The 13,546-nt window shown below is 34.2% G+C and overlaps 1 protein-coding gene across 1 annotated transcript in view; it reads left to right on the top strand.

Moving 5' to 3' along the window:
- Nucleotides 1-13,546, top strand: part of LOC124360155 (apolipophorins-like) — a 139,154-nt gene that overhangs the window by 17,320 nt on the left and 108,288 nt on the right. Inside the window, exons 3-8 of the mRNA XM_046813521.1 lie at nucleotides 3,179-3,361; nucleotides 3,711-3,866; nucleotides 4,103-4,298; nucleotides 5,673-5,901; nucleotides 6,090-6,255; nucleotides 9,729-9,914. Of these exons, the coding sequence (XP_046669477.1) occupies nucleotides 3,179-3,361; nucleotides 3,711-3,866; nucleotides 4,103-4,298; nucleotides 5,673-5,901; nucleotides 6,090-6,255; nucleotides 9,729-9,914 (1,116 nt within the window). The remainder of the gene's footprint in view (nucleotides 1-3,178; nucleotides 3,362-3,710; nucleotides 3,867-4,102; nucleotides 4,299-5,672; nucleotides 5,902-6,089; nucleotides 6,256-9,728; nucleotides 9,915-13,546) is intronic.

Here is a 13,546-nt window from a genome sequence, read left to right as displayed (position 1 = left end):
TAGCTTTGAAGAGGATGGCCATATGGTCTGAAGCACCAGTGTGAATGACTGAAGATTTTCCCTTATCTTGATGAATAGTCGTCAGCAGATTATCAATACAACTACCCTTTGTTGCATCTCCTCCAAGGGTAGGTCTTGTAACTTCAGCAACAGTAATATTTAGTCCAAAACTGTCAATGAGGTTGAATAGTACTTTGGCCTCTGAGTCATTTTTGTTAAGAAAATTGACATTGAAGTCACCCACAAAGACTATATTACATTTATTATAATGCAGGAAGGACAGAATGTCATATAACTTATCATAGAATAGTGATAAGTTACCTGCTGGAGATCTATAGAAAGTTACCACTAGAGTTTTCCAAGTTGGCAGCATTATTGCTGCTAATTCACAAACAAGTTCCTCCGAGAAACAAGACAATTTATCATAAGAAACAAATTCAGTTCCTTCCTTAACACAGATAAGCACACCCCCATGAATATGTTTTTCTCTTGCGAAAAAGTCAGCGATAACATAGCCAGGTATCACTAAATTGTTTATATCAGTTGAGGACAACCAGTGTTCTGCAATACACAGTACATCTGTCTTATATTGGCTATTTAAAATATCGATGAGAGGGAGTTTGTTCAGTATACTACACACATTCCAGAACATCAAATTAAAGTTAGGCTGTTCTTCTAAATAACCTGTACATGTTATGGATGGTGGTTTGAGGCGGTTACTGTTAAGTTTTCCGAAGGTGCTAATAAAGGTTGTATTAATTCCAGTTCCTCTGTAGAGTCATCTCACCCAGGCGGTAGTGGTTGCTTGATACTCTCCGCGGCCTTGCAGATTTCCTGCGCCAGCCAAATCTTTCCTATTTGATTTAGGTGCATACCATGCCTCGTATGTAATCCTCTACTTGCCTGACTAGCCCTTACCAAAGTCACATTGCTGACATTATTACTAATACTTAGCAGCTCATTGTTAGTTCTTTTAATTTCTAAATTTACGCACGACCAGTCAGGTAGATCGTACCTAAGAGGCAGGTCAACCAAGATAATTGGTTTTCCACTCATACTGTTTATAGTATTTGTGATGATGTCAATTGCTGTGTTGGCCTCATTTCTAGATACATCATTTGAGCCGCAAGCAATAACCATGGTGCTATTTTCCTCTAACTTTCCTTCATTTAAATTGATTTCATTCAAAATCTGTTGAGCACGGCCACCAGGTTGTATAAAACTGTACGATTCCAGATCTGATGATTTTTTATTAATGTACCATGCTAGGTCTCTACCATGGCTGTCAGTGCACAAAAACATTGTACGTTTCTTCTTATTCTTTTTTCTAACAACTTCCTTGTCCATAGCTTTACTAGTAGACTCACTGTCATCTTCAGCCGCTAGAGGGCCAAATGGGTTGGGAGTTACAAAGTTTGGTGTAGGAACCTGTATTTGAGAATTGCTACAATTTCTAGAATTCTTTTGCTTTGTTTTTTTAATAGTAAATATCTGTTCCCCAGTGTAGCGAGCCTGGTTAGTTGAGAGGTCATTATTTTTAGTATTAACTGCACATGTTGAGCTGCTATTATTAGGTGGGAAGCAGTGAAAGCATGGCGGGTTTATGGTATCTTTACTTTTAATATGATTTGTTAAAGTTTCATTTTCCTTTTGCAAGATTTCAGATGCAGCTTCCAACGATTTTATTGAGTTTAACATTTTTGATAATTCATCTTTGTAGATACTGCAGGAAGTGCATTCATAATTTTTAAGTTTGTTTTTCTCTAAATCATAGAACTCTTTGTCATTCTCAGCTTGTAAGATTACTTCAGCAGTCAGTTTCTTTTCAAGAGATAACATTTTATCAACTGATTTTAATTTCTCTTGAACCTCAGTTTCCTTTACAGTGTAAATTTTAGTTCGATTTTTCACCTCTTCCTCCAAATACTTTACTTTATCTTCTAGCTCAAACACATATGCAGATTTCCTATTTTTTAAGTCATGTAACTCTTGCTTCAGACTTTCATTTTCCTGATGAAAAGTATTTTCTAATTCCGAGGCAATGGAAATTGAAAATTCAGGAATGCTATCATCCGGTGAGTCAGGAGTGCTATTTTGTACACAATTTGGGCACTTCCATACCTCCAGTTGCTCATCTGTCATATCCCTTACACTGGAGTAAGGCAGACCAAAACATCTAAGATGTATCCATTTTTGACAGATACCCGTACAATAAATTCCTCCTTGTCGTACACTTTTACAACATAATAATATATAATGATATATAATATATATATGTAATGAATATATCTATGACTGTATCTATAATATATAATGAAATTCTAATTATAGAGGTAAAAAATGTATACTGTACTGTTAAAGGACATACAATGCATGTTTTAGTCAGTTACTGTATTTTTTTCCAAATCAGTTATTTTTTATTATTTTAATGACTGCAACATTTGAAAGTCAATTGCATTGTCAATGCTCACAATAGAAGAGAACACACCATCATCAATATCACTTATTGTTCAAGAAAAACTTACAACAAATGTAATGCTTGTTTTGCTTCCTTTGCTGTTACTGTTGGTTCATAATTTCTTTCATCAGTCATAGTTCCATAAACTGCTACATCTGCGTCAACATTTACAAACTCTTCAAATGTAATTTGATCTTCAATATTAGATTGAGCACTTTGAAATGTATAGATTGAAAATACTACTATTCAAAATATAGAGGTCAACTTCGATTTGTAGAGGTCAGAATTTTAATTCTAGAGGTAAGATGAACAACCCAAAAAATTTCAATGTAAGTTCTTAACGAATAAAGGAGGTTTTTCCAGGGAAACAGAAAATAATTTGTGTTTTAGATGTTTTTGAATTAAATAGGTTCGAATTAGTGGGGTTTGACTGTGTAATAATTATTTCTGTTTGTATGTTGGCAAAATGTCTAAATATGCCAAAAAAATTAAGTATCACTTTTAAACTAACAAATTTAATATTACATCATTCTCATTCAAAATAAATAAAACATCAGAAATTGTATTACTGCTTAACACAGTCTCTGAAATATTTAGTTTTATATCTTTTGTATCAGATTGTATTGAAAATATAACAGCTCTCAATTATTGTCACCTGGCTGTGAACATAATTCTGGAGTAACAAAAGACTATGGTAATATCATGAGTTCTGTGTTCCAGGAATACGATGGGCTGAATGCAGACTGTTCCAAGCCAATCAGGTTCTCGTATAGTGACGGAAAGCTGGATGAGTTGTGTGCTAAGGCTGATGACGAGGGAGTCAGTTTGAACATCAAGCGAGCTGTCATCTCTCTCTTGAGTTCAGTCAAGAACCAGGATGGTGGTAGTGGGTCTGCTAGTGAGGTCAGTGTGAATAATATACAGTAATTAAAATAAAATTATCTTCCATGAGTTATTCAATTTAAAATATTTCTCTGTTTTTGGAGATGATTTGTTTAAGGAGGTGGTAAAATGTAACACCATCTTGAAATTATTAGTAGTAATACAAGGTGAAGTAATAATTAATTGATCAGATATAAACCTATTTCTAAGATTCAAATAATTCTGTAAGTTCTTTTTACAACTGTATTTGAAATTAAGTAACCTGAGAATATGTATATTTTAAACTGATAAAATAAAGAAATAGAATTTTCCCTTTGAATAATAGTTATGATATACACAGATTTACATTTATTTATTTGTTTTTGGACAGAATGATATATTTGGAATTTGCCCAACTGAGTTCACTATATCTAGTGAAGGCTCAAAGGTCAAAATCCAAAAATTCAAGAACTTGAACAGATGTGCTCTCCGAGAGGAGTTTAATTTCCCATTTCCAACAACTCCGTACCAGGCAGTCCAGAGTAGTGTAAGTATACCTAATTAAAGTAGCACCATTTTTAGAATTATTTTAAATCACATCAATCTCTAGTACTATATACCAAGGAAAAGTTCAGATATTTGTTATAGCTTATCCTAAGCTATAGGGTGTTCAGATATCAACAGTGTTTAGTAAGCAAGAGAATAAATGCCTCAAATCCTAAGATAAGTGATTAATTCATGAATATTCTGCATGTGCATTATTCATAGATTATAATTTTTTAGTTTGGCAGTTTTGAGACATCACCTTTGCTCGGTTCCGAACTAAAAGTCTCCCAGGACATAGAGAATGGAGTTCTACAGAGGGCTGAGGGAACAGAAACATACAACTACAGACCTCTGATGAATCCTGAGGCAGGAGCAACAGTTAAGGTCTTCTACACTCTCACCTTGGAAAGTTCAAGACGTGGTGCAATTACAGGTGATATACTTTTTAAATTGTCACATTTTACCTACTTATGATCATACCAATTATTTGAAGTTATGCTTTTTGTATGTTAATATGATTAGCTTGTGTTGCGGATTTGTTTGGTTTAACTTTGTTTCTTAACAATATAACTATTTTATGGTTATATTTAATTTTTTGCTGTATATCACTACCTTATATAAAATAATAAATAAATCAGAGAGTTTTTTGTTTAGAAGACAAGCATGTTTAAATCAGTATATTGTCATATTATGTTTCATATGTTACTTTAAGATTATATCGATTATTATAACTTGTTCATGATCATCCAGGCTAAATTGGTCACTTTTAATGTGACCACCAAATTGACCATACCAGTGATTATTTAAGTATACGAATTCACCAGAAAAAAAACCAAAATGTTTGCAAAGTTGGGTTGAACTAATGTTAACTCAGCAGTCCCAACATATGAGTAATAGTGGCTCAGACCACTTAGATATTTGTCTTATAAGGTAGTAAGTCCATCAAGGTGGACAGACACACTGGTGGCCATTGTTGTTTAGATTAAATAACATATGAGATATAACTTTTTGCCACATTATTGGTTGAGTGTTAGCAAACTCTATTAATTTCGTTGGACTGGAAAATTTTCATTTCTATCTGTCTGCATGACATCTTTTTTCATTTCTCATAACGAAACACTAAGTTTGATTATGGTACATGGCACTTCATTACTTTAATTTTATGGGTAACCATGATAGCAGCGATAAAATAGAAGAATGATTAAATTTGTAAACAAGCTGAGTAAAAGCATTTAAGATTTTAACATATGACATAATAACATATTATATAACTTACTCATGCAGTAAAGAGAAACAATAATAGAGTGGAGTCTATTATTTTATTCTAAAAGTATATTATTTTAAAGTAAATTACTCTAAAAGTCTATGATTTTAAAAGTCGATTATTCCACTATATAATAATGGAGTGGAAAGTCTATTATGTTAAAAGTCAGTGGCAAGATTTGATTGCAGCACACTCTTGCATTGTAGTACCCTCTCTACCTCACCAGAACTTTTTTTATTTCAACACCGCTTTGAAACATAAGTCAATAAACAAAAATGTGCTTGTATCGTGTAGCAAGATGTCTCAAGAAAGACCATCTATATAATTTAAATTATTTTGTACTAAATTCTTTTTATGCATGATATCTGTCCACAATACATCTCGAGGATGAAATGTCTTATACATTTGAAGCTATGCATGAACTTCAGCAAAGCCTGTTACGCAACACACCTACTGGTGTAGTGTACTCTTACCTTGTTTTATTAGTAATAAGCATGGTTTTTCAAGTGTTATGTATTTTTAATAATGTTATGGTTGTTACAGCAAAATTCTATAGCCCGAAAGGAGTTTTCTATGAAGCTGTACATGACTCAGATGGTATTAAGAATCAAGGGACTATTTCTGCTGCACTACGGAAGGCAGTGAATGCAATAGATCCTGTTGCCACACCTGAAGCAGCCAGAGAGTTTGCTAACCTTGTTCATGTCATTGAGCAAGGCAACAAAGTTAATATTTTGGCAGCTTACTCTGCAGCTCAAGGCGAAACAGCCAAGTAAGTTATATGTTCAAGAAGTGCTTACATTTGAAGCAATAACTACGGTTAGTAGTTATTGGAATTTAACTTTTTAGAATTAAATAAATGGTATAGTATTCGTTTATAATTCTGTATGTCTGAGTGCAATAAAAGGTTAATGTTGATGATTATTTCACTAATCCATATTGAAATATTATTATTTTTAGAAACCTCTTCTTGGATGGTCTTTTGTATGCTGGGAGTGCAGAATCAGTTGAGGCTGCAGCAGAGTTGCTTAGTAGTAAAAGAATTCCTGAGGAATCAGCCCTTCTCTGGTATCTTGACCTCAACTTTGTTAAACATGTCTCAAGAGGATCCCTCACTTCCTTAATGGTAAATTGGTTGATTGAAATTTGAGTTTAGTGTGCTATGCAAGTTATGTACTTTAACAAATAATATTAAACACAGAATGAATTAAGTATATTTAAATATAATTAAATATTAATATCATTAATGAAAAATGTATCTATATTTTTTTTATAAATTGTTTTAGTAGTAAGGTAATGCCTACCAAAAGAGTCAGCAATGCCTACACTCATAGTAATTGTGTGTGTATTATGAGAATTACAATGAATGAGAATTTGAATCACACACTTTGGTGTACTGTAGCACAATCATGGGGGAGGATGAGGTAATACCGATCACCTAAGCTAGAAATTCAGCTAAACATCAGGTATTAGTTTTAGACTCTTGCAATGACTCTTATTACAGATGTAATTCATATGGAGAAAAAGAAGTAAGATTTTTCACAACAACAAAATTGTAATGGAAATATTTTAATATATAATGAAAAACTCAACTCAAAGACAGTATGAATGATGTTTAGAACTCCAAGTTTGACCATAAAAAGCTTAAGAAAACTTACAACAACGGTCACAGATGTAGTCTTCTGGAGAGTCGAAACCGCTACACAGGGCATGGACCGATATAGACCACAGTTAGTGCATCTGTATTGGTTTTCCCAAATTCTTTAAAATGAAACAAATTTCTTTGTTTTCACATCCTGGCATGTCATCTATTATCGTCATCATCACAAATTTTATCTTCCTGTATGTCCAAACATTCATGAGAGTCTGAATCATCAAACTTTGAAGACTTTCTGCAGTGTTTTATTTTGTTTGCTGTCTTTTGTATTTTTTAACATGTTTCAGAATGTTCGCCTTCTGTCTTTTGCTGCAGGTTTATTCTTCTTATTGACAAGATCACCTTTACCTTTTCCTTTTCTCTTCTTTGGCTTCTAAAATGTTCTTTTGTGGATTCGCAGTCAAGAGCTGAGAATGTTGCTTAAGAGGTCCATTTTTGATCTTTTCCAAGATCTTTTCCATTCTTTTTATTTCTTTTTGGAGACACAGGCAAAGAAATTACGAGGCGTGTTCAGAAAGTAAGTACCGTTTCATTTTACTGCCGCCATAGCGCTGCAATCTGTGTTCAGCGCATGCTCACTAGTCCTTGTTCACTGGCTATTGACTCACGCCATTTTAGTTGTTCTACGGTGTGTTTTCAGTTTTGTCTGAACATTAAAAATGTTTAAGACAAGTGATCCAGCTGATTGTGAGATTTGTCATAAGATTTTTGAACACAAGCAATGTGAAACCAGCTGAAATTTATCAGCAACTTCGAGATGTGTACGGGGAAGATGCGATGAGTGAAGGAATGGTGAGAAAGGGGGTTAGAGTGTTCAATGGCGGTCGAACAAACATGCATGATGAGAATTGGAGCGATTGTCTTTCTTTTGTCACTGATGATCTGGTAAGGGCAATTGGTGAAAAAATCCAAGAGAAGATACGTTTTACTATGACAATGCTATCTGATGATTTTGAAAACATTTCACGCACTCTTTTCTATGAATTTGTTATGGACCGCTTAGGTTATCGCAAGCTGTGTTCCCAATGGGTTCCAAAAATACTCACTGGCATGCACAAAACCAAGAGCCTCGGAAGTGCTTTTACTTTTCTCACACGGTACAGTGATGATTGTGGGGATTTTTTAAACAAAATTGTGACAGGTAAAGAAACTTGGGTCTGTCATGTCACACTGGAATCCAAACAGCAGTCAATGGAGTGGCAACACACGCAATCCCTGAAGAAACAAAAATTCAAGATGAAAATATCTGCACAAAAAATCATGTGCACTATCTTTTGGGATCGGAAAGGTGTTTTACTGATTGAATTTCTCCCAAGAGATGAAACCATTAAGGTGTTGCAAAACCTTAAGAAAACTAAGGCAGGCAATTCAAACAAATGGAGAGGAATGTTCAGTAATGGAATTGTGTTGCTCCATGACAATGCTAGCTAGGCCCATACGGCTGGTAACATTCAAACATGTGTTTGACAATTTTGTTGGGAGCAGTTCGATCACCTGCCGTACAGCCCGGACTTGGCACCGTTTGACTGCCACTTGTTCCTGCACACGAGCTAGGTGGCCAATGCTTTGAAACCGACGATGAAGTGAAAACTGCCGTGGAGTCATGGCTACATTCATGGGAACCTTCTACGAAGAGGGTATAGCCAAATTGATCACCCGATATGACAAGTGTTTGAACATCGGTGGAAACTATGTCAAAAAGTAGTTTAAGGTTTGGGCTTTCATGTAGAAATAAAATTGTGTTGAAAAAATAGTTTTACTTTTTTTTTAAATGGAGAAAACAGTGTGACGTCATGAACTTTGGGTTCGATGAGAGCTATGTGGGGGCATGAATAACATGGTTACCCCGTTATCATGACAGACTGTATGATTCTAGCGAGATGTGGCTTGTGTGGTTGTCTAGGATTAAAAGTATATTACTAGTCATACTTGCATTAGTTTGTTTGATAAAATCCATTACGGGAGCAAACATATTCAGCACAAAGAGGTCCGTTTGTCTTCAAATGCAGAGACATTCATTTTCTTGGATATATGAACTCAGATCTCATTGGAGCACTATTATTTATTGCTTCAAGAGCTTCCTGGAGCTGCTCCTCCCTCCAACTCCCTCTAGTTGAGGTTCGATTCCACTTCGTTGGCATCTATAACAAAATAATAAAATTACATTGCTTCAACCATGCAAAAATCTCGTGTAACAAAAGAAATTTTAAAAACATACACTCTAGTCATCAAAACCTGTGTGGCGTAGTACCAATCAAGTGATCAGTCATTCCCCACTTGAGTACTCTGTGCACCCCAAGGAACATCAAGTGACACTACTGAAAAATTGAGTAGTTCAAATTCATAAACTATGCGGTATCCTGAAGGCAACCTATATTAATATTAACTACGTACTAAAGTTTAAATGCAAATATCTTTTTTAAAACACTTACCTCTCTTCAAAAACTGCAAAACATTACAAAGAAATGATAAAAAACACTCCATCTTTTACAGTCTAGGAGGCAATGGTGCTAGGCGCTTGCACACTCATAATATAGTTTCTAGGGTTGCAGCACTAGTCGGACATTGCGTTAAACTAACCAGTTTTTCTCAAGAGCTGTGATTGGGGCTATCTGCTCATTGGTGCTACTCCATTCTCCCCTACTATGAAATTATTATCGTCACATTTATTGGATCAGGTATTAGCACTTTTTATGTTATCAAGTTATACATGACATTATATTCAGAAAATCATAGGTTTCCCCAAAATCTACGGATGACTATTTTACAAAGACAAAAATACCCATGACTATTCAAAATTTAAAGCGTGAAACATCGTGTATAGTATTAAATCTGTAATATTTAGTTGTTTCAAGTCTAACATAGCTTTATTTACCTTCAGCTATCTTCAAATAAACGTTTATAATTATCATACTTCAACACTGATTGTTGTGTCTGTGAAGCCCCTGCTCTCTGGTGACAAAGTACCTTACCAAGCATACTTGGGAATTGGATCTGTTGCTGGAAAGTTCTGCCTGCAGCACCCACAGCTCTGTGAGACCTCTCAGGAATACAAACAACTTCTGGCCAGACTGGCTGCCCCCTTGGCTGGAGGCTGCAAGGTTGATTCCCATGAAAAGGAAAACAATGTAAGTTTGTGTTTAAAAATATACATATTTTTGAATTAATGTGACTTATTCATAAATTTAATTTATTCATTTAAAAGATTTTGAAATATAACTTATTTGTGATAATAATAGTTGGTTATGATAAAATAAAAAATATATACTATACTTTTCTATAATATTTAAAAAAGAAAGAAAAGATGTATAAAGTGTGTGTGTGTATATATATATATATATATATATATATATATATATATATATATATATATATATATATATTGTTAAAATTGTTTTCAAAAGTACATAAAATAGTAAAATTTATAAATCAGCAGTCGGGCACTATTGTTCTTATCACTTAGGTCTGTGTAATCAGTTCAAAATCAATTCTTCTCAAGAGTTTTCTTTATTTAGAAGGCTGCCTTTTTATTTTAGAAATAGATAGTTTAAAATTTACTTTTACTCAGGTAAGCTATGAATATGGAATGTATGATTCAAAATTAAATGTGATTATGAGAAAACTAAGTTAATAAACTATGGTACTGTATAGTTGAACAAATTGGAATTCTAATACTATTAAATATCTTTATGTGAAGAAAATGGTAATACTCTAGCAGCTCTCCCTGTTGTTTCTATTTTTATCATCTGCAGCAGAAAAAGTGAGATTGGCCTTATCGTACTCCAAGTCTATGAAAGAGCACTTCAAAAGCTTCAGAACTTGCTCATTTGTAATGTGTAAACTCAGAAATATCTACAGCTAATGAAAACTGGGTTAAATATCAATATTCCTTAATAATTTTCCACTTAATCCATTTTCTTAGGTTAACAGTGCCTTCCTTTCTGTATTCCATGATATGTACTCATCCTAGACATGTTAATGTCCTGATTCTCTCAAAAGCAAACAGATCTTTTGAGTTCAAAAAGATCTTTTGGTTACATGGAGTGAGTGAGTTGTAAACAGTGCTTATTTTTAGTGCCTAAATAATTCATAGATTTAAACAGTTCTATAAAATAAACAGTGATGAAATTCATCGTATTGGATAAGTAAAGTGTACTTTACCTGGTATACAGATAAATATAACATAACTTCTTCAGACAACTAATAAATGTTACAATTTAATAAACACTCACAGATTTCTTGTTAAAGCACATGTTTTTGGAGCACTCATTGTGTGGCCTTGATTCATGTTTAAAAGCCACAGAAACATTTTTTAAATTTTTGAAAAGTAGTTTTCAATGTGTGTGATTTCATTCTTTAATATTTTAATCTATAAGAGAACGAAAGGATAATTGTGTTGATTGTAAATGCTTGGGACACACTTGCTTGACTGGTGCAGTTATTTCCTGTTGAGTATTGCTGCTCCCCACTACTCATCTGCAGAAGCTGCTCAATTATCAGCTGCCTAATTGATATCAGCTGTTTGTTTACATTGTCTGCTGTCAAGTCAATCCTGTGTGCAAAAGCTGTCTTATTGGAGCTTATACTTCTAACTATTGATGGAAAATAGACTGTCCATATGAGACAGTGTATCTGATCACACTTTTATTTTAGACTTTGTATATATTATTGCTTTTTTGTATAAAGGTTTATCAAATGCTTATTGCAGTGTTATTTTGTTAAAATGTTTATGTAACCAGCAGAAAACCATAAGTCTGCTATAACTGACAACAATGATTTTAAAAATAATGACTTGGTGTTTGCCAAAGTAAGAGGATTTCCCTTCTGGCCTGCAAAAATAACTCATATAGATATAATAAATGCAACAATGGCACTAAGTACACTGTTGTGTTTTTCTCAACTAATGAAACCGCTAAAATCAACAGAACTGATATACGTCCTTATAATGAGTTTAATAAGAATAAGTACACACTTGAATCAGTAGCAAAGAAAAGCAAGGATAGTTACAAAGTAGCACTAAATGAAATTGAATTTGAACATAAAAAAACACCTACAACAATTACAAAAAAGACCACACAGATTAAACAAAACATCATTGGCATACAAAAGGGAACTCCTATGCTCAGGGGTTTACCAAAATTATCTAGAAGAGTCTCTTCCTCCTCAAATACTATTTATACTCAAACAGAGGAGACCCCTTTCAAGATGCAAAAATTCAATAAGCAATCAAATACCGACGAGAAATTATCCATTGTTTTATCTGTGTTGGAAAACAAGTGGGTAACAGATGAAACAATTCAATTATACTATGACACACTTACTTTCTCTGTTTTGAGATCTGATACAAACATTGTGTTAATGAACGCAGTAATAACACACGCCATTAAATGCCTTGAAGACTCCGACCACCTCTTAGAACCGTTGGAATTAAGTAATAAAACACATGTATTTTTCCCTATTCATGATGTACAACACCAAATAAATGAAAGTGATCCGGATGACACACAAAACCTGTATAAAACAGAAGGATCTCATTGGAGCCTGATGATGTATGATAAAGAACTGCAAAGATTTCTATACTTTGATTCTTGTGGCACTTACAACCTTGCTCATGCCCAGCTTATTGCCAAAAAAGTTAGAAAACATTTTAAATTGGAAGCTGAAATTCCTCTTCAAGTAATTAACGTTCCACAACAAACCAATACTGTTGATTGTGGCATTTATATGATTTTATTTACAGACATTCTTTTACATCTGGTAAAATCGGGGATGGAGGACTCCTTGAGGGCAATTGTCACCACACTACCATGCTCATTGAGACACATAGATGTTATGTCAAAGCGAGCCCAACTAGCTTATTTGTGGCAGAATTACCAATATCTACGTTTGGATCCTCATATAGTATCAGACATGATGTTCAAGGAAAAAAAATGTAACAAGGAAAAACATGTTGTTATCCCAACTTCAAATAGATTCACTGCACTTGCAAATGAAACCCGTCCAAGGCAAACAAATCTAGCTGTTAAAGGCGATTCCTTTTGTATTAAAACTAATTATGAAGGTAAAACAAAAAACACCATCGATCTTAAGGTTTGCAGAAGTGTGAAGGAAACAGTCAAAGTCGAGTTTTACGCTGACAGCCAGGGAAGGGGCATACCTGAGCTTATCGGTCTGTTTAGCAATGGAAAAATTCATGTTGATGGGTTGGTCAAGCCTGGTGCAGATATACAATATGTCTGTAGTCAGGCTGGCAAGTCACGTACTCGACCCCTGTTTTTGCTGGCTGGTACAAACAATATAACTGCAAATTCAACACAAGTTATCTTTGATAAAATGGAATGCGAATTAAATGCCCTGAGTAAGAACAGACCAATCTGTATCACAACAGTTCCTCCTAGATATGATGTCCAGCCAGACCATATGATACATCACAACATAGCTCTGGCAAACAACTATATTAGGGAACTAGTTCTTAGAATGAACAACGTTAGTCTTATCGATCTCGACTCTTTTCAAAGATTTCACTTCTCCCGAAAAGGCATTCATTTAAATCATAGTGGAAAGAAGAAACTTGCATCAATGATTGTTGACTATATTCTGAAATTAAATACACAACCAAACAATGGTATAACAAATACAGAATCCCAAATGAATTGTAATACCATCAATGTTACTGAAACACCTATGAGAGATGTTATTAAACGCTTTCGATATGACAAAACTGTCGGATTCGCACCCAGCATTTCCAGGGACTTGGATG

Source organism: Homalodisca vitripennis, chromosome 1 (assembly GCF_021130785.1).
Source record: "Homalodisca vitripennis isolate AUS2020 chromosome 1, UT_GWSS_2.1, whole genome shotgun sequence".
NCBI lineage: Eukaryota > Metazoa > Arthropoda > Insecta > Hemiptera > Cicadellidae > Homalodisca > Homalodisca vitripennis.
Note: the sequence above shows the minus strand (reverse complement) of the source record. Positions and strands in the feature narration are given on the sequence as shown.